This window comes from Cucurbita maxima, unplaced genomic scaffold (genome assembly GCF_002738345.1).
Source record: "Cucurbita maxima cultivar Rimu unplaced genomic scaffold, Cmax_1.0 Cma_Scf00017, whole genome shotgun sequence".
Lineage (NCBI taxonomy): Eukaryota > Viridiplantae > Streptophyta > Magnoliopsida > Cucurbitales > Cucurbitaceae > Cucurbita > Cucurbita maxima.
In genome coordinates, this window is record NW_019272033.1 from 3,657,911 (window position 1) to 3,677,386 (window position 19,476).

Consider the following 19,476-nt stretch of genomic DNA (forward strand, 5'->3'; position numbering starts at 1 on the left):
TTATGCAGGATCACAAAGAAAGTAATTCAAATTACAAATATTCGTTAGCTAAGAAAGATCACTCTAATGCAGTCAAATTCAATAGTTATATCAAATAAAGATATTTAGTATTTAGATATTTTAGTAATAAAGATATAGGTATTTTAAGAATTAAAATATAACAAGCCTCTACTATAAATATTTAATTAAAAAAAAAAAATCTAGGGGTTGACATTATCTTCAGGGTTACCATGACGAAAAGGAATATACATCCCTCGGGAAAAGGGTTTTTTGGTTATAGTTAGAGAAGACTGAACCTAGTTTGAGTAAAAATAGTGATATTAATCCAAGCTTTTAATGAGAAATCCTGAAGAACAACCATTCAAATTATAACTCTATGCAAATGTATAAGGGGATTTAAATCAAACTTTAAAATTGCAGCTTGGATTTCTTCACATCCAGCTTCAAACATGTTTGTAAATATTTATGAACCTTTTGTTCACACCCTAAGAAAACACCGAGTACAAACATGTTGAAGATTCAAGCCAAGTTCAAGGGACTGTTTCAGACCATAAGAGATATCTTCTCTTTACTATATTTGTCTTCAAATCTCAAAAGGATACCCATATACCCTTCTTCCACCTTCACTGTTGAGAAGAATATTTTTCACATAAAGTTGAAATAATTGGTCCATTTATATTTGTTGCAATAGAGAGGAGTACCTGAAGAGTATTTAACCATCCACATCCAACAATGCCTTTTTTAAGAGCTTGTGACTCCTCTAGAGTGGATGCTTTCCATTTAGCTGTCTTCCTAAAGCTTCTTGAACTGTGCTGGGAGTTTGTGTTCAATCTAAGTGCTCACAAAAAGCTCATATCTTACACTATTTCTGTCATCTCTTGCATCATTCCAAGGACCGGAGGATTTTGGTTTCGATCTTGACTTTGTTAAGCCTTGTTAAGCTTGCGTATCTGCAAGAATAGCTTCACCCCCAAAAGTTATCAAAACATCACATTAGTAAATATACTACTTCCAGAACTATGTTAGCATTAATTGGAGAGAAAAACGAATCATTTTTTATAAGGGTGTAGAAACCTCTCCCTAGTAGGCACGTATTAAAATCTGGAGAAAAAGCTCAGAAGGGAAAATCCAAAGAAGATAAAGTTCAGATTTTCCAAGACAATCGTATCACATCATAACACGATTAACTCGAAGATGCTCTTAGTTTGTACAATATTTCATCTCATTTAAGTAGAGCTTAATGTTTGCTCCTCTATGGGGCGTTGTATGGCTTGCAGGGGGTGTCAAGGCAATAGTTACTATTACCTCCTCTTGTAACTAATACTTAGTTTAGTAGTTACGTCACTGCTATATATTGTTATCAATGCTAGCAGTGATTGTTTATCACCGTACTCGGCAGTTGGTACTCTATAAATACCATTGCTCTTGAACACTTTTACCTATAATAACAATTCTCCTTGATGTGTTCAATATTTCTCTACTCTCTCTTTCTTTCACTTCGTCAAAGTCATACTTCAAGAAAACGTAATTGATATCAAATGTAGAAAAGAAATACACACAAAACAAAAGGTGCTACTTCGTCTTAAATATACTTTACAATGACCCTATCAAATAAAATCTTTCTAAATATTAACATTTATTTCTAACCGTGATCCAAAATCAAGAAAATCTTTTTCTCTAATAAACTCTAGTTAAAATGGTTAGATTGTATGGGATGTTAATTAGATAGCTAATTACAAATCTAACTTATAATCGTCATTAGCATTTTTTAGTATATTTGTGAGTCTTTGGACTAGTTTGCATGGTCTATTTCACTAGAAACTACCTTAATTACCATATTTAATTGACTAAAAACTAGTAGAATATTAAATGCTAAGAATATGACGGTTCTACTAAGCCCTTTATTACTTACCCTCTCAGGTCTGAATCATCACTAGGCAGTTTATAGATCTAACTTGTTAGATTACAAGTTTTCACAGTAAAATGTTCAATTAAATGCATTTACTTCAAAGTCATCTCATTTAGAAAGAAGTTACCAATATAAAATTAATTTCTCAAATTTTCATGGGTAAGAGTGTCCAGAGAACGTAAAAGCAGAGTCGGAGTGCACTCCGGAAAAAAAGGTAGGAATTTTGTATAAATCAACCAAAAGGAGACCTATACAATTATTCTTACTATTGGCAGTTAAAAACAATAAAGCACATATACTTCCAGAATAAAATCAAAGAAATGCAGCCAAGTTGTGTTAATTAATTATTATAAGAGAATTATCGATTAAGTCATTGCCCAACATGCTAAGAACTTTTTATTCCTGCCCAAACATTTCACCATTTACATTGATAGTTATAAGAAAATTATATTGGCCTTTTCTTTCTATCCTCTGGAATAATCAAGCATGAAGGATTTCTTCTATCAATATAGGTTCAAAATTATAATTGTGCCTAGAAGGATTCCAATAGTTGAAGATTCTTCTCAAAGAAGGAGATTTATCAAACCCAATGCAAGTTTCTACGGAACAGTTAAAAAATATAGGGCATTAAGCTTTTAAATTCGTGACTAAATATATATTTTGGTTAAAGAATGGTTAAAAAAAATAAGAGTAATAATGAAAATTTTGAAATTTGAAATTATTTTTTAAACTTTTTTTTTTAAAAAAAATTTAATAGTATTTTTAAAAAAATGTATTAAGTTCTTTTTTTTTTAGATTTTTTTAAAAATTTTAATTTAACCTGAAATAAAAGTTGGCCCATTCAAAGCCACGGCCGTAGAAGCAATATATTTTTAAAATTTCCAGGAAATACTTTGGTCTAAATAATAGTGCTATTAAATATAAATTTACTCCAAGTGGAGCAATAAAACTAAATCCAATGAAATCAGATAAATAGATTATATAACATATAGACGGATTTTCTTTTTAAGAAAAGGTGTTGCATACTTCGAGAGGCAATCTAGAAATGTAGTTGACTAGCATATTGGCCAAAAAGTTGCATATTTTTAATTACTTCTTACTTTAAGTGGGCTGTTTGGCCGTTTAAGATTGGAACCTGAATTTTAATCTAGTGGGCTACTACAACCTCTTTAGCACTGACTTTCGAACCACTTTCCTAATAAAACAGTCTTTTAGCCAATATTTTTCTATATATCTAGGCTGTGTAGTTACAAAATCCTACCCTAATCCTACCCTTAATGTTCATGAACTCTAATACATTTTGAACCAAAGTTTTAATAGTTTATGTCATTATTTTTTTTTTATTATTGTACATAATGGGGAGAGGGAAATGCAACATCAAGAGAGCAATTAGATTGAAAAAAATAAACAATAATAATAAATTCCAACAAAAATTATGCCTAGGGAAAAACCAAACCAAACGCTTATGACCGAATAAAAGATTAATAAAAAAAAATAATAAATAAAGATAGCACGCAAACATTTTTCAGTAATGAATGAATGAACAAGAACCATTTCTTTTTATATAAAATTTAAGAAATAAAATAAAATATTTAAAAGCGAAAGATTATATGTTTATAAAGTACGAATAAATGTAAAAATAAAAAATAAAGAAAGTCAGTCCTTACTTTCTTTTTAATCAATAAATAGATATGTACGCGAACAAGATTTCCCAAGTCCAAAACAGGAGTTTAGAAACAGATTTCCTCTATTTTTTTTCTTCAAATAATTAATGACCAGCAAGAACCAAACTATTCTTGAACAACAACAATAATAATCAAGGCCGCACAATTTGTTATATAATATTTAGGAAATAAAAGTGAAAGGCTAAACCCACAGTACTTTTTAGATTCTTGTGTCAATTTTTCTTTCTCCACTTCACATCCCTGAAAACTTTTTTCTACTTCGCATCCCTAAAAAGTTTCCATTGCTAAAGAGCCTATCGAATGGGGGCATTCTATAGGCTCTTTTAAAAGTTTATTTGAACATCAAAGCTAATGTTGCAAAAAGAGCTAGTACCAATGGTGGCCGTTTTTTCCGGTATAAAAAAGTAGTGAAAGATGGTCCTACCGTTCTTGGCTTAAATTTATTGCAAGTGGCGGAAGAAAATATGCAAGGAGAGCGAACCAACAATCCAAAGACCCGCTACAGCGAGGGAAGGTGGAAGTTTTATATTGAAAGCAGCATCTGTGTGTTATTTCTTAGGCTAAGAATTGGATCTAATCCCTCCACCAGCCTATAAATTCTCAAGAATTTCCCATTGCTGATGACGTGATGATATTATAAGAGACAAAAAACAGTGTTTGAAAAGATTTTACGACCCGTTTGGTCGGTCACTTGCACTACCTCAGGCAAAGGGAATCACCCTAAAACGTATTCTTCAACTTGTTTAATCCCACTACCATCCCCTTGAGTGTATAAGAAGCACCCAGAACCCACATTTTCACACCATAGCTCAACTTAGCCATCTCTTAAAACGGAGCCCAGGTCTCTTTATTACCATATTTTTTGTTCCGTGCGGCTTTCTTTGCAGCATTTTCACCTACTTAGATCATCATCGCCGTTCAAAGCTTTCCATCCTAACTTCATTTATACAATGGCAACAAGCCCTTTTAAATCTTCAGGCAGTTCTAGCTCCTCGTGGACGCCTAAGCAAAACAAAAAATTTGAGGACGCTCTGGCTTTATATCCCGAGGACACACCAGACCGGTGGCAAAAGGTGGCCAGGACAGTGGGTGGAAAAACAGCTGAGGAAGTAAAAAGGCATTATGATATCCTGGTGCAAGATCTCATGCATATAGAATCTGGAAAGATACCTCTTCCCAACTACAAGCCCATTGTATCCAACGGTACAGTGTATGGTGATGAGCAGAGGTAACGAGCTTTCTACTCTTAGGCGTCTTTTTTATGTCACATGTCAAGTCTCTATCCTACTTCCATTCTCGTTAGGTTATCAAGATCTCTGAGTATTTAGCTCATAGGGGAAAAGACCTTCAAAATAACGTGATTCTTGCCAGTAGCACTAGGAAAATAACTTTTTCAAGTAAAGATACTCATCTTTGTTAGGAGAACCAACCTCCCAAAAGAAATCGTAAGAGTAGCTTTCCTTTCTGAGTAGATGTTAGACATGTTTGCTACCCAGCCATCCTCAATTCACTTATCATCATTTATGCATTGAAAGTTCGAAGTTGTGGTCAGGTTTCTAATGTTAGATGAAAGTCCCACGTCGACTAATTTAGGGAAGGATCATGGATTTATAATCAAATAATACTATTTCTATTGGAACGAGGCCTCTTAGGTAAGCTCAAAACAAAGTCACGAGAGCTTATGTTGAAAGTGGATAATATCATATCATACCGGAGAGTATGTTCATCTAACATCTAATAGATCTAATAGTTCCAAGAATGACTGCAAGGTTATCTAAAAGGAAATAATCATTCCCAAATGAATTTCTATGAACAGTACGTGGGCGGAGGAGAGAAAGAAGATGCTATTTCATCTTCTTACAAAGTAGCTTGTCCGCGTGTCCTAACGTACCACGCTCTCTTTTCCTACTCAAGTAGCTACAACTTAAACCCAACACCGACAACTCTCATAAAAAAATTTGTTTTTATAAGGCTTCATGCTATTCCTATTCATGCATTCTCACTTCCCCTTTCTAAGAAAAAGACAACGTGAAATCGAATCTCCCATGCTTTAAATTACATGCACATGGTCCTGTATTTCTGAGTTCAGACATCTACGTATTTATAAATCCCTTCTTTAACATTTGGATCTACTTCAGTACTAATTAAAGAACTTTTAAGCTAACGTGGGTTGCGTTAATTAAACATCAAGTAGGCCCAAGAACTCGCCGTGAAGTATACCACTGCTTCCTAGTAGAATTAGTTGTCCATATATTCACATTTAGAAACATTTAACAAAGCTTTCTATCGTTCTCTTTGAACTATTGCAGGCTCATGAAGAATCTAAAGCTCCAATAAAGAAGAGGTATTATACCGATGATATAATAAGAGCTGCAGAAGCGTTGTTCTCGATAATTACGAGAATATGCTTGGTGTCAGTGTTTCTCTACTTTCCCGCTCTGTTTGTCCTTTCAAGCATGTAATGCTAACCTGTGAAGCCAACTAAACTATTGTAAGCCTTAACCTGTTTGTTCAAGTACCCGATAATGCTGCTTTTGTGTACTAGTGTGAGTACTGTTTCATTCGCTTTCCAATCATTATAAAGGAGCATCTTGCACCCATATTTTTGCAGCACAATCGAACTACAGAGAATAAAAAACTCACAAATATTTATAAAAAGGTTTGTCACCTGACAATTCGAACTGTAAAAAGATGATGTATCACAGAGTGCACCAATTATTTCAAAAGAAAAGAATATCATGCCATATATACGTTTGCTTTTTTTGTTTATATCTTCAAATGATACTCCTATTCTTCAGGCTCGCAAATGTTATTGTTACGTCTAATCAGTATAGAGTGGAGGGATCAATTCAATTATTTACTCACCAGCGTTTCATCAGCCAAGTGATCAACAGAACATTTAGAGCCAGAATAATAAGTGAACAAACGAAAAATAAATAGTGATTGAAGAGTCATACCGTAACTTCTTGATAAGTGTTATGTAAATTTGAGACAGAATGAAATAGCTTCTTTACTAAAATCTGTGCAAGAAGATGACCGTCAAACCACTTCAAAATTCTGAGGTAAAAAAGAAACAATAAAATTTGAGGAAGGTTATGGATCAATGATTCAATACTAACTTCAAGCCGAACAATTACCAAATCAGTCATCGCACTGAGCTCTATTTCGCCGACCTGTAGACGAGGTTGCCGCATGTAGATCCTGATAGCAGAGATGAGTAACTTTTCTGATAAAATGGATTCAAATGACTGATCGAACATTTCATCCTGAGTTGAAAAACGAACAACAGTTTGAGGAAAATGTGAATGAACATAAATTTCGATGTGAACAGACATCAAGAACCAGAATCGACACGGAACTGCTATTTATGATACGGACCTGTAGACGGTGAAAACAGGGCGAGAGTGCAGCATGAACGCCAGGAATCCAATGGAATAAACAACGTTGAACGAGTAGCAGATGAAGCAAGAATGAGGGATTGGAGGAAGAAGCCATTGAAAGGCACAATAAGCTCGAAGCAGAAGGTGGAGATGGAAGAAGAGACGATTGATTTGTATTGATTCTTCTCTCGATTAGAAGAAGACGAATTGGCGGGAAATCGAAGTGTGGCGCGCCAAGACGTTCAGGTCTCCCTTTTGTTGATAGCTTGGGAAGCCACCTTAAAATCCTGACCGTTGGTCACGTATACAATTGGAAATATATCTGACGATTAGATCTCGGCCGTTGATTACGGCAACATAAATACAGAGAAATGGAAGCTTACAAAAACTAGTTTCTTCTATTTCGCTTCTTTTCCTACGGCTCTCTTCAATTTTCTCCTTCTCTCAAGCTAGGGCAAAGTGGTATTCTCTCTTCCGTTCTTAATAGATCTTGCGCTCTTCTTCTTGTGCATTTTGATTCTTGGAATGAGTTTTCCAAAATTTCTTCTAGTATTTTGATTCTCCTGCTGTAAATTTTCTTCGCTTTTGGGTTTGAGTTTGGGATTTTTATATTCGGTGATTGATTTAGACGCTGCTCGTTGTATTATTTAGCTGATATTGTCGTTCAGTATATGTTCTGTGTAAATTCTCTTCAATTTTGCGTTTGATTTTAGGTTTGCGTCTGTTACCTGTGTATTGAATGGCTGATTTTGGCTCTGTTCAATGTATTCTTTATCTGTAAATTCTCTTTGATTATGTGTTCTGTGTCGATTCTCTTCATTTTTTGGTTTGGATCTGTTTTCTGTGTATTCGGTGGCTGATAATTTCCCCTCCGTATCTGTCCTTTTTTCAAGCATTTCAGCTTGATTTGGATCTTCGCTCAGTTGCTGTCAAGAAACGCAAGGCAAACTCCAGCGGCTAAGGAACACTCGTGTATTCAGGTCTGTTTACAACATACTCAGTTTTTTGCATCGATATTTGGCCATGGATTTAGGGATTACTCGTCATATTCAGCGCAAAATTTCCATCCATATTAGGAGGTATTTATGAACACTACTCTTATATGGTACATTATAAACACAAGAAATGGAGATGCAGGGTATCGATCCCCGTACTTCTTGCATGCTAAGCAAGTGCTCTATCATATGAGCTGCCTCCCCAATTCATTATTCAAATATATGGGAAACACAAGGCACGACATATCCTAACGGCTAAGGAACACTCGTCATAATCAGGTCTGTTTATAAGTTACGTTATATTCATGTTATGAACTGTGGCTCTTACAAAATGGAGAGGCATGGTATCGATCCTGTAACTTACATGCTAAGCAAGCACTCTACCATATGAGCCACATCCCTAATTCATTATTCCCGTACCTCTTGCATGCTAAGCAAGCACTCTACTCCCAATTCATTAGTCAAATATATGTGAAACACAAGGCAAACGACATGTTCCAACGGCTAAGGAATACTCGTCATATTCAGGTTCGTTTATAAGTTACTCAGTTTTGCATCAATATTTGGCCATGGATTTAGGGCCTTTGAATTTGATCCAAACCCATCTAAAATGGAGATGCAAGATGCAAATTATCAATTCTCGTACCTCTTGCATGCAAAGCAAGTATTCTAGCATATGAGCTACATCTCCAATTTATTATTAAAATATATCATTTGCATAATTATAAAATTCAATAATTTAAATTGAATAAATGTTTTTAAAAAATTATTTTGATCCTAAATTATTTCATTGTAATTATTTAAAAATATTCTACCCATAAAATTGTTCTAAATGATTCCTTAAAAAATACCATTGTAAGTAATTTGTTATTTTGCTCCATTTAATAAATATTTGATTTTTAATTTTTAAAATATGCCCGTTTTATTAAAATGCATCTGCAGAAGTATACATTTAAATGTTTAGCAACATTTCATAAACAAGACAATTTTTTTTTTAATTGAATTTTGATTTTGAAAACACTCAAATAAAAGGGATAACATTTTATTAAAACCATTTAAAAGTATTTTTCTGAAAAAAATTAATAGAGTTTTACAATTATCAATAATTAAACTAACCAAGAAGTAGAGATTTTAAATATTTTTAAAAAATAAATATTGAAGCTGAAAATAACAATAAATATAATACAACTCCCAAATTATCAATAATTAAATAAACCAAAAAGGCTGAAAATAACAGGTTGAGGTTTGTTTAAAAAAACATTATAATGTTCCACGTCATAACTACCCATCATTATAAGATGGGTTCGATATTTTCCGACACATAAATCTAATGTATCTTATCGTTTAATAATAATATTGCCATGCATAGATTATTTTAATAATTACAATGATTATTATTATTATTTTCTTCTACCTACTTATTAAATTATTAATTTTAAAAATAGCATTAAAAAATAACCATAAAAACCAAACCGTCTATGAACTTTTTAACACTATGTTTGAAAGTTTATAAATATATAACTTTAGCCATTTTAAAAATTAAATTGATATTTTTTAAAATCTTTAAAAAAATTATGAATATATTTTAAACAAAATATTAACTAAAACTAACAGAAAATATATTTTTTAAGTTTAAAAGTATTTTTTAGGTAGATGATATTTTTATTAATTTAGTAATATAATAAATAAATATATATATATTTTTTTTTTTACATTCAAACGAGGTGAAATCTCGGGAAAATGAATTTTAAAAAAGCATGGAAATTAGTGCCAAAAATGATGGATTTGGGGAACAAATCTAGAAGAAAGTAGGGTGATGAGTTCAGCATTTCTGCAACGATTATCAAATTAAATAAACAGAATAATCTTTCACCTTCTCATCTTTGCAACGCCGCCGCCACACTGTGATGGTCGTCGCAGAGACCACTTCCGCCGCTGCCGCCGCCTTTAACGTGTGAGACCAATACTCTACGAGCCCTTGTCACTTGCTCTTCAACAGATGGATCATAAAACCACCGTCTGCAACTTCCTCCGTCCAATCAACTCCCTTTTGCTTCCCTCAAATCAAATTTACTCCCACCTGATTCCATTCCTCCAATGAAGGAATGACCGACGGAACTGTTCAAAAGAGGGGAGAAAGGGGGTAATGCCACCTCGACCAAAAAAATTATTTTTAAAAAATTGCCACATCAGCTCCTGCACTATTTAAACTAATTTATTTTAAGTTTGCAAACTAAAATATTAATTTTAAGAATAAAAATTATTTTTAATTAACATATTTTCGAACTTTACCACCTATTATACACCTTTTTAATTTCACTATCTTTTCTGAAGTGTAATATCACTCTCGAATAGTTAAAATTCTATAAGATAAAATTATAATTTTACCTTTGAATTTAATTTTCATTTAAATAAATTGAGTCTAAAAAATATTTTAAATTAAGGGTTAAATTAAAAAAATATATATTTTGTGTAGGCTATGCGTAGCCCTATTTTGTATGTACCCCTCCCCTATTTTTCAACCATAAATAAATAAAGCTTCAAGTCAAATCAGCTTTATACATCACACTCAATCTCACACATCCCTCCAAATCCAAAGGACTCTTTTGGGGCCCTCACCATTAATTTTTTAATTCTTTTTTTTTTTAATTCATTTTCTAAACCATTTAAAATATCTATTATATATACAATATTTAAAATATTCATTTAGCTTATTTTTCAAAAATCAATTTCCACTTATGTTATAATTCAACCTCATCTAACTTAATCTAAGTACAACTCTTCACGGCCCCAACATTTTTATTTCTCAAAAAAAAAAAAAAAAATTAATTTTTTGTTCGTAAAAGACAAAATTTTGTTCAATATTTTTAAAAAAAGAATAGGTGCATGCATCTCAAAACTTCAATTATCAATACCCATGTTGCTTTCCATGTCTATTATATGAGATATGATTTAGAACCCATTTTAAAAACTAATTAACATAAAGTAAATAATTTATTGGTTAATTATTGGAGTAATTAATGGAGACATAATGGATAAGAAAATAAAGGGTTATTAGATGCATAAACTAATTTGGAAAGTTTTATTTTGAGAAACTTTTACTTGTCCACAAATAACTAACTTACATTTTACATTTATTATTACTTTATAAATTAAATATAAGAGAGATCATAATACATTAAAAGAATATTTTTTTTAGAATTTGAAATTAAAGAATTTAAAAAATATATATTATTTATGATGAAAAATACAATAATGCGAGTGTGTCAGGGTTTGGACCATTTGATTTAGTAGAGGGAATTTATTTTAAGTGGAAATTGAAGGGCTTAAGAAAAGGCCCCATTGGTCAGAAAATAAATTAAATAATAAAAAATTAAAACCATAAATAATTGAGGGCTTAAAATTAATTAAGAGGAAGAATCACAAAAGGTCTGTCTGACATGAAATTGTCTTAATATTCTTTGAATTAATATAAAACCTTATATTCCCCTAATTAATTTTACGTGATTCTTACCTTCTTCTTCTTCTTCTGGCATTGGCTTACGATTCACTTGTGACGACGGTGCAGGTGCCGACGTCGACGGCGACGGTGGCGGCGGCAGGTTCAGGTTCGTGATTTTCGATCGGCTTCTTCACTGTGTTTTTGTTGTTGTGCATCCAGACTTTGAGGACTTGCCGTTTCACTCCCACATCGCTACAGAATCTTTCGACGTCTTCTTCGTCTTGCTTTTGTATCCTCCATCCGACTCTCTCGGCGAACTCCAGCATCCGATCCTTTTGTTCTTGTGTGAACTTTGTACGGTACCGCTTTTTGAGGGAGAACGAAGACGGCGGCATCACCTCGGCATTCGAATGGAAAACGTTCAAATCCTCGCTGGAAGACTCGGTTCCGCCGCCGCCGCCGTAGGCGACGTTCATTGGAGCGATTATCGGAGCATTAGGACTGGAATGGAGGTTCAATGCCATGGAGAATTTATGGTGGCCGTGGAGAGCGGAAGGGGACGGCAATGGCGCAGGAAGTTGGAGATGGTTGAGCATTAGTCCTCTTCTGTAATTAGGACTGATGTTTAATTGACTCTCGCCGTGGATTTCTTTCCGGTGGAAGTTCCGGTGACATTCACAAGCGGCGCATTTTAGAGCCTCTAGGGTTCCGTCTTCTCCGCTTGGCATAAACTCTCCGCATCCATCGTATATATTCCCCCCAACGCTCGCCGCGTGATTCTTCAAACATTCTCTATACCTAACTCCAGAACCCGCCCCCCGCGCCTTGGATCTACCGCCAGATGAAAAACTACCTCCACCTCCACCTCCGCCTCCGCCTCCGCCTCCGCCGCTAACTCCGCCGCTACCACCGCCGCCGCCACTGACGCCGCCGCCATTGCCAATATTCTCTGCAGTAGCCGCAACACAGTCGGAATCGTGGAGGTCGGTTTGGATATGATGATGAGAGCCATTATGAATCGACTCTATTCTCCGGTCGACGACTCCTCCGGACGAGGTTTCCCCAAAAATATGAGCGTAACCACCACCGGCAGAAGCCGCAGGTATTATTACGTCCTTCTCCTGCTCTCTGATATCCATGGAAGTAAATTTCGAAAACCCTAAGCGCACACACACACAGAGATTAATGAACAAAATCTCAGATCTCGCAGATTAGAGCTTCAAAAACGAAGATCGAGGAAGCTAAATCAAAGTAATCGAACTCCCTGCATGCTGATTTATCAAAAAAACTCCATGAAATTAGAAAATTACAAGGAATTAGTGGGACCAAAGGGGGAGGGTTGTGGCTTGTAAGTGAGAATCGGAAGCCAGTTTAGAGGAGCATGAACAATGAAGTCTGAAGAGAGAGAGAGAGAGAGAGAGAGAGAGAGAGAGAGAGAGAGAGAGGGGGAGAGAGAGAGAGAGAGAGAGAGAGAGAGAGAGAGAGAGAGAGAGAGAGAGAGAGAGAGAGAGAGAGAGAGAGAGAGAGAGAGAGAGAGAGAGAGAGAGAGAGAGAGAGAGAGAGAGAGAGAGAGAGAGAGAGAGAGAGAGAGAGAGAGAGAGAGAGAGAGAGAGAGAGAGAGAGGGGGTGGGGGGAATNGGGAGATGCTTGAAGGGGTTCCAACAAGGGACAGTTTGGTTGCTTAAGGAGAAGCGAAGGAGAAGGGAGAAGAGGGTGGGGGTGGGGGAAGGGGGGAAAGGGTAATTGGGGAATTTTGGAAAAGCTAAAATGGCACCCAAAGGGAAGGGCATTACACAAAAACAACCGACAACGTCATGTTCATCCCTCTCCCACGCCCTGCCATAATGGGACCCAGAACCCACCCCCTTCATTATTGCTCTCTCTCTCTACGCACTTTACCATGGTCCATCACAATGCCTGTACGCCTATACTCATACCCCCCTCCCCTTTGATGCGACGTTACTTTGCTTTCATATTCCCTTCCCTCCCCTCTTACCCCCCTAAACCCTAATCTTTCCTTCCTTAACCACTATTTATTTGGTTGGGATCGTCTTAACAACGCCTAGTGTCTGCCTTTAATACAATTTGTAACAGCTCAAGCCCACTGCTAGTATCGTTCGTTTTGACCCATTATGTATCGCTGTCAAAACGCATCTACAAGAGAGAGAAGAGGTTTCCACTCCCTTACAAGAAATGTTTCGTTCCCCACTCCAACCAATGTGGGATCTCACAATCCACCCCATGCTCTAATATCATTTGTAATAGCCTAAGCCCATCGCTAGCAGATATTGTCCACTATGGCTCGTTACATATTGTCGTCAACCTCATGGTTTAAGAACGCGTTTGTTAGGAAGAGATTTTCACGTCTTATAAAAAATGTTTTGTTCCTCTCTTAAACGAGGAATCTCACGTAAATAAATCTTAAAACTTTAAATTCTAGCTCTAGAAGAGCAATAAGTTTTTAAATACAAAATTCAAAGTTTAAGCCAACGTAATAGATAGTATTAAATTTATATGTAATGTAGACTGTTATGTTTTGATTTAATTTATTTGTTGTACCTAAGAAGTAGGTCTTTGCATAGAGGAAGTATTTTCGACATTAATGTAGCAAGTTAGGTGTTGAAATTGATTAATGAAGAATGAATTATGGTAGAAAAAAAAACGTGAACTTGTGGTGGGAAAATATTGAACATTTAAATTTGAAATATATAAATTATAATATTTTAAAGTGTTAAGGACTAAAGTGAGTGAAATAGGTAGGAAAGATCATTTATGACTTTTATTATTATTTACACACACACACACACAAATAATAATAATAATAATAATAATAATAAATAAAATATTGTAATTTTTTTTTTATTTACAAATTATTTTGGCTGGAATAATTATTATATGATGTTATTCAATATTTTGCTTTTGCTTTCCAATGTTCAGTCTAATTTAATTTATTTGTTTTGTTGTTGTGTAGGTGACCTCGTTCCATTTGTTGGTATATTATATTGGTCCCATAATATTCAAACCAAACCATGCATGAAATTACAAAATAACGATTAAATACCTTAACTCATCATTATTATTACGTGACGCTCTATTTTTTTCATTAATCATTTAACAATAAAATAAAATAAATAAATAATATATATATACTAATAAAATTTAAAATTAGAGGAACCGGGATTGGAGCAGCGCGCTTAGCTCAGCCAATGTCTTCCACCTTTGTGTGATACAATCGATGCCTTTTATTTGTCTTTGCTTTGGTACTTCTCTTACTCTTACGGTTTTATTATTATTATTTTAATTTCAAATTTGGATCCGGCTCTATATGTCCGGCAACCGTGCTACCAATACAGGTCTCGATTATAGATAATTTGTCCTCACTCATATGTATGCATATATTTTTCTGTAGGTTGTCTATATAAATTTTTTTTAAGTCAGACATGCTTAATTTGAAGTTTATATGTTTGGGTGGTCGAGATTTTTTTTTTATTATTAATTTAGCTTAACTTTCACTTTCACTTTTTGTAATACAATCATGATTCAAATAATTGATTATTAATTTAAATTATAATCCCAATAATCACTCATTGATGCTTGTAATTTTTTAATTTCTAATATTTTAACTCCACACTTTATGATGGGCCCATAAACGACTTCGGAAAATTAGGCCCAATTGTGTTTTGTTTGTTAGTTTATGATGGGCCCATAAACTTCGGAAAATTAGGCCCAATTTTGTTTTGTTTGTTAGTTTATGATGGGCCCATAAACGACGTCAGGATATTTCCAATGGGCCTAATGCTACAAACTGATAACCAAGAAAAGCAGAGAGCCTTATTTATTTATTTATTTATATTTATATTTTTTTTTTTTGTGTATTAATCACACAAGGGAGTGTTTATGAAAATTAAAGAAGCGAGAGCAGAAGTGGACGATTTCCATCTAAATCCTTCGTAACGCCGCAAATTGTTCCAAATTTGACGGCCATTAACACGCTCATTCCGCCGCCGGCCAGCTTCTCCTTCGCCAACCATCTCTTTACCTTCCCCGACGTCGTTTTAGGGACGTTTCCCCTTTTCACCAGAACCACAAGCCCTAACTCAATTCCCTCTTCAATCAACGCCGCTTTTCTAATCCCTTCGCAGATTTGCCTCAGCGTTTCCGCGTCGTTTTTGTCCTCTCTCTGCATTTCGGCCACGACGGCGATCGTATCGGATACCTTGATGGCGGCGAGGCAGCCGCCTCGGAGATAGGCGGAGAAATTGTTGTAAGCTATGGATTCGATGTAATGAGGGTGGATTTCTTGGTTGTTGGTGAGTGTAATGACGTCTGAACACCGTCCGATCACGAAGAGGAACCGATCGGCGCCTTTGATTACTCCTCTGTCGCCGGTACGGACGAATTTATGGCTTGATTTGTTACTGAGTTTGCAGTGGAATGTGTCTCTGGTTAGCAATGGATGGCCGAGGTAACCTGAGGCATTACTCGGCGACGAGATCCAAATCTCTCCTTCAACGCCGTCGTCGACCATCTCCCCTGTCTCGCCGTTAACAACCACCACCTCAATCTCCGCCGACGATCCATCCGTCAGCCTTGCACACGGCAACAACTTCCGGTAACTCGGCATCGCCGGGAAGCACCGCCGCAGGCCTCCTTCTCCGCCGCTCCACGCCGTCGAAACAAAAGTGCTATTCTCCGCCAAACCGTACGAAGGCGAAACGCAACCCGGGTTCAGCCCGACCGCCTTAAACACATCCACAAACTCCTCGACTCCCGACCGGTAAACCGGTTCATTAATCAAAATCAAATTCCTCAAACAGCACAAATCCAAATCCCCACCCGGAGGAGTTTCTTCCTTCACCCGCTTGAGGACGAGTGGGAGAGTGAAAGACGGCACGGGAGTGCACGTGGCTTTGAAGGTAGTGATGAGGTGGAGCCATGTGATTGGACGGGTGACGAAGGAGATAGGAGAGGTTAGTACGCACGTAGCGCCACTGACGACGGTTAAGAGAAGGAACATGAGGCCACAGTCGTGGTACTGTGGGAGCCATGAGACGATAACGTCGTTTGGGTTTAAGTCATAGGCTTTTCTCGCCGCTCGGACGTTGTGAGCAGCGGCGCCGGCTGTAACCACCACCGGCTTTGGAATTCCGGTGGCTCCTGAGGTGTATTGGATTAGATAAGGCTCCTCTGGCTTACAGCCGTAGTATGAGGAATTGGAGTGATAAAAGAAGGGCCGATCTTTACTAGAAATTACTGAAACCACTTGATCGGCCTCCGCCGCCGTGCAAGTTCTTAAAGTCTCCATTGATATCCATTGCACGCTCTGCAACAACAATGCCAACTTCCCGTCTATCTGGGACGAAGAGAGGTATCTATACAATAATAAATAAAATAAAAGAGTATATTTAATATTGAATATATATATCATGTTTCATTTTTTATTATAAAAAAAAAGATATATATATATATATTATAAAATGTTTGACCTTTTTATTATAAACAAATATCATAATTAAGGATATTTTACGGTATATATATTATATTTAACTTTTTAATACATATAAATATATTGTATGATATTTAACATTTTATTACGATTTATCATAGATATTATATTTCATTACGATTTATAATAAATATTACATTTGATTACAATTTATCATAGATATTATATCTATTTGATTATATAATTTCTATTTTTTAAATAATTTATAAGTATTATAAATAGAGAATTTCACTATGAGTGGATCTTTTCAGCAAATATTCTATATATTTTTTTATAATTTATTTGATTATATAATTTCTATTTTTTAATAATTTATAACGATTATAAATGGAGAATTTCACTATAATTCTTATTTTATAATTGAATAGGTGGATGGTTTCAACAAATATTCGGTAGACACCCTAATCTATAAACTAAGTTTTACGATAGTTCAAAACATACCGGAACACGCTAACGATGTAAGGTTCGTGAGCTATGACGGCGCGGGGCTTAGTCTGCGAGAGGGCTCTTGCAAAATGGTGACAATTTTCATTCTCAAAACAAGGGTCGGGCGGGCTGATTGGGACGCTCACAAGGCCAGCTCTTTGACAGCCATAGATGAGCTGGACAAGGTCGAGTCCTGGCGAGCACAATACAATTACCGTGTCGCGCCGCCTTACCTGGCGGATCAACTGCTCGGAGATGAACTGAACGGAGTCGTGAAGTTGTCCGTATGTTAGAAATGAGCCTTCATTCAGGACGTCGGCGGTTCCGTCTTCCGACCAGATGAACGCTGGCTTCGACCGGAACGCCGGAAGGCTCGCCCAAACCGGAAGATACAAGTCAACCACCGGCTGGTCCGGGAATATGGGATCAAAATTCTCGTACGACATTATCTGTTCTCTCTTCTTTGAAACTGATTTGCCGCATATTGGCCAATTTATACTTAAAAAAGCGTAGGTAAATTGCTGGTTAGTCCCTTTATTTTGTCTAAATTACAATAAATACTTTTCAACTTTTGGTGGTCTAAAAGGGCACCAATATTATTTTCATAGATAAATTTAACTAAAAATGTTTATTTAATCACAGTGAGTCTCTCACATAATGGGCTAAAGCGGACAATATCTAGTACTGGTGGGGTTGAGCTATTACACATTGTTAAGGATATTCAGTAATAAATTTATATGATTATAACCCGGATAACTTTCACACCATTTAGGTGCGGTGGATTAATCAAACATTTCAACCCGTTAAAGCATCTAAATTTATTAAAATAAAATAGAAAAAGAAAAGGAAAAAGGTTAATATTGAATGAATTATTGAGGATAAGGAAGAGAAGGGAAGGAGTATAAAGGGATATACCATAAGAATATGTGATATTGAAATGAAAGCTGCCAACTACAAACAGACGCCATAGGAAATAGAAGAGAACATTATAAAATTATGTGTTTTCAGAATCTGGCTTGTGATAATAACTAAGATGAAGAAGAAGCAAACCCTACCGATCACCCCGGCAATCTGACAAATGAAAACAGCCATATTATCTTCATTCATATTGGGTGACGTATCATCTTATGTTGATTGATCAATCAGATCTAGTCGTCCGACTCATCCCTAAACTCTATGACCCGTCTAGAGTAAGAAGGGGTAGATGGTCGGGAATTTGGTAATTTTACTTTCAATTGCATAACAATTTAGTCTATGTACTTTAAAATTTGTCATTATTTAGTCTATGAGATCTAACATTGGTTAGAGAGGGAAACAAAAGATTCCTTATAAGGGTGTGGAAACCTCTCCTTAACAAAAGCGTTTTAAAATCGTGAGACTGAGACTGATAGTAATACGTAATAAGTTAAAGTACAATATTTACTAGTGATGGACTTGAATTGTTATTTTGACTTGTGCAAGACAACGACTCCTTTTCACTTGAATTATGCAAGTCATTGCCACTCCATGTGTCGTAAATGAACGAAGAGGAGTTCTTCGAGGTTTCTCCGTCCCTGAATTGTATGAAACACTATGCCTCTTACTTAGGGACTGGAACTAGCCTGCCCAAAACAGAACCAGAATCGTAGACGCACCTAATAAACGGGATAAGACAATGCATGCTCAGAAAGGCTTTAGCCCTGCAGCAACTTTATGAGTGGAATCAAGAGTATCTAGAACATGCTGATGGAGAAACTTAGCTATCCAAACAAAATCGATCTTAAAAACCCTGAAAGAACATGGGTAGTTAGTAATAAGTCTCTTTCTTTATTTTGTGATGATCCCAATTTAAGCATGAACAAACCCAAACTAATTAAATGATTGTGCCAAAAGTTCCCAAATTGGGCCATATTTTCATTCGACAACTCTACCGTCTTCATATCACCCTTTCTTTGTAATATCCCAAAATTAGGTAAAAAGTCATTAAATTTTGAGATTTGGTTTTAAAACTTTCAAAATTGCAAATTTAATTTATGTTTTTTTTATTAAAAAAAAAAAAAATTGAATTCAAGTATATAAGATCGCTCGACAGACGATGATTTTGAGCTGACTGACATTATCTGGAATTTTGTAAAGATGCATCTTAGAAACGTG

At 35.6% G+C, this 19,476-nt stretch overlaps 4 protein-coding genes and 1 long non-coding RNA gene across 6 annotated transcripts; 2 read left to right on the top strand and 3 right to left on the bottom strand.

The window, feature by feature from the left end:
- Positions 1-609: 609 nt before the first annotated feature.
- On the bottom strand, positions 610-7,181 carry LOC111491859. Of its 2 annotated transcripts, none has more exons than XR_002719772.1 (4): positions 6,973-7,181; positions 6,732-6,860; positions 6,552-6,651; positions 610-950 (listed from the first exon to the last, which is right to left on the bottom strand). XR_002719772.1 is itself a non-coding variant. In XM_023140923.1 (4 exons), exons 1-4 carry the CDS (start codon positions 7,087-7,089, stop codon positions 927-929), a joined length of 333 nt encoding a protein of 110 aa, XP_022996691.1. In that variant the 5' UTR covers positions 7,090-7,181; the 3' UTR covers positions 610-926. The 2 variants fall into 2 exon arrangements, 1 of the variants encoding a protein (XP_022996691.1); XM_023140923.1 differs by having other exon boundaries at positions 6,552-6,614.
- Positions 3,748-6,192, top strand: LOC111491860 (protein RADIALIS-like 4). Its single transcript, XM_023140924.1, has 2 exons — positions 3,748-4,822; positions 5,904-6,192. The coding sequence occupies exons 1-2, from the start codon at positions 4,545-4,547 to the stop codon at positions 5,929-5,931; spliced, it is 306 nt and encodes a 101-aa protein (XP_022996692.1). The 5' UTR covers positions 3,748-4,544; the 3' UTR covers positions 5,932-6,192.
- Positions 7,182-7,317: 136 nt separating the features above from the next.
- On the top strand, positions 7,318-8,599 carry LOC111491955. The gene is made up of 2 exons (XR_002719801.1): positions 7,318-7,436; positions 7,868-8,599. It is a non-coding gene; the product is annotated as an uncharacterized LOC111491955 (long non-coding RNA).
- A 2,746-nt stretch (positions 8,600-11,345) lies between these two features.
- On the bottom strand, positions 11,346-12,846 carry LOC111492398 (zinc-finger homeodomain protein 5-like). The gene has a single exon (XM_023141731.1). It carries the CDS (start codon positions 12,548-12,550, stop codon positions 11,510-11,512), a length of 1,041 nt encoding a protein of 346 aa, XP_022997499.1. The 5' UTR covers positions 12,551-12,846; the 3' UTR covers positions 11,346-11,509.
- Positions 12,847-15,314: 2,468 nt separating this feature from the next.
- Positions 15,315-17,789, bottom strand: LOC111492429 (long-chain-fatty-acid--AMP ligase FadD26-like). The gene is made up of 2 exons (XM_023141768.1): positions 17,359-17,789; positions 15,315-16,783 (listed from the first exon to the last, which is right to left on the bottom strand). The coding sequence occupies exons 1-2, from the start codon at positions 17,787-17,789 to the stop codon at positions 15,316-15,318; spliced, it is 1,899 nt and encodes a 632-aa protein (XP_022997536.1). The 3' UTR covers position 15,315.
- Positions 17,790-19,476: the final 1,687 nt, after the last annotated feature.

What these genes read in the sequence shown, in the direction of transcription:
- LOC111491860 (XM_023140924.1), top strand. Translation starts at nt 4,545, where the DNA reads ATGGCAACAAGCCCTTTTAAATCTTCAGGCAGTTCTAGCTCCTCGTGG. An exon ending in GTGTATGGTGATGAGCAGAG is followed by an intron (nt 4,823 to 5,903) that starts GTAACGAGCTTT and finishes GAACTATTGCAG; the next exon opens with GCTCATGAAGAATCTAAAGC.
- LOC111491859 (XM_023140923.1), bottom strand. Translation starts at nt 7,089, where the DNA reads ATGGCTTCTTCCTCCAATCCCTCATTCTTGCTTCATCTGCTACTCGTT. An exon ending in CCTGTTTTCACCGTCTACAG is followed by an intron (nt 6,861 to 6,972) that starts GTCCGTATCATA and finishes TTTTCAACTCAG; the next exon opens with GATGAAATGTTCGATCAGTC. An exon ending in ACACTTATCAAGAAGTTACG is followed by an intron (nt 951 to 6,551) that starts GTATGACTCTTC and finishes CTATTCTTGCAG; the next exon opens with ATACGCAAGCTTAACAAGGC.
- LOC111492398 (XM_023141731.1), bottom strand. Translation starts at nt 12,550, where the DNA reads ATGGATATCAGAGAGCAGGAGAAGGACGTAATAATACCTGCGGCTTCT.
- LOC111492429 (XM_023141768.1), bottom strand. Translation starts at nt 17,789, where the DNA reads ATGTCGTACGAGAATTTTGATCCCATATTCCCGGACCAGCCGGTGGTT. An exon ending in TACATCGTTAGCGTGTTCCG is followed by an intron (nt 16,784 to 17,358) that starts GTATGTTTTGAA and finishes ATTATTGTATAG; the next exon opens with ATACCTCTCTTCGTCCCAGA.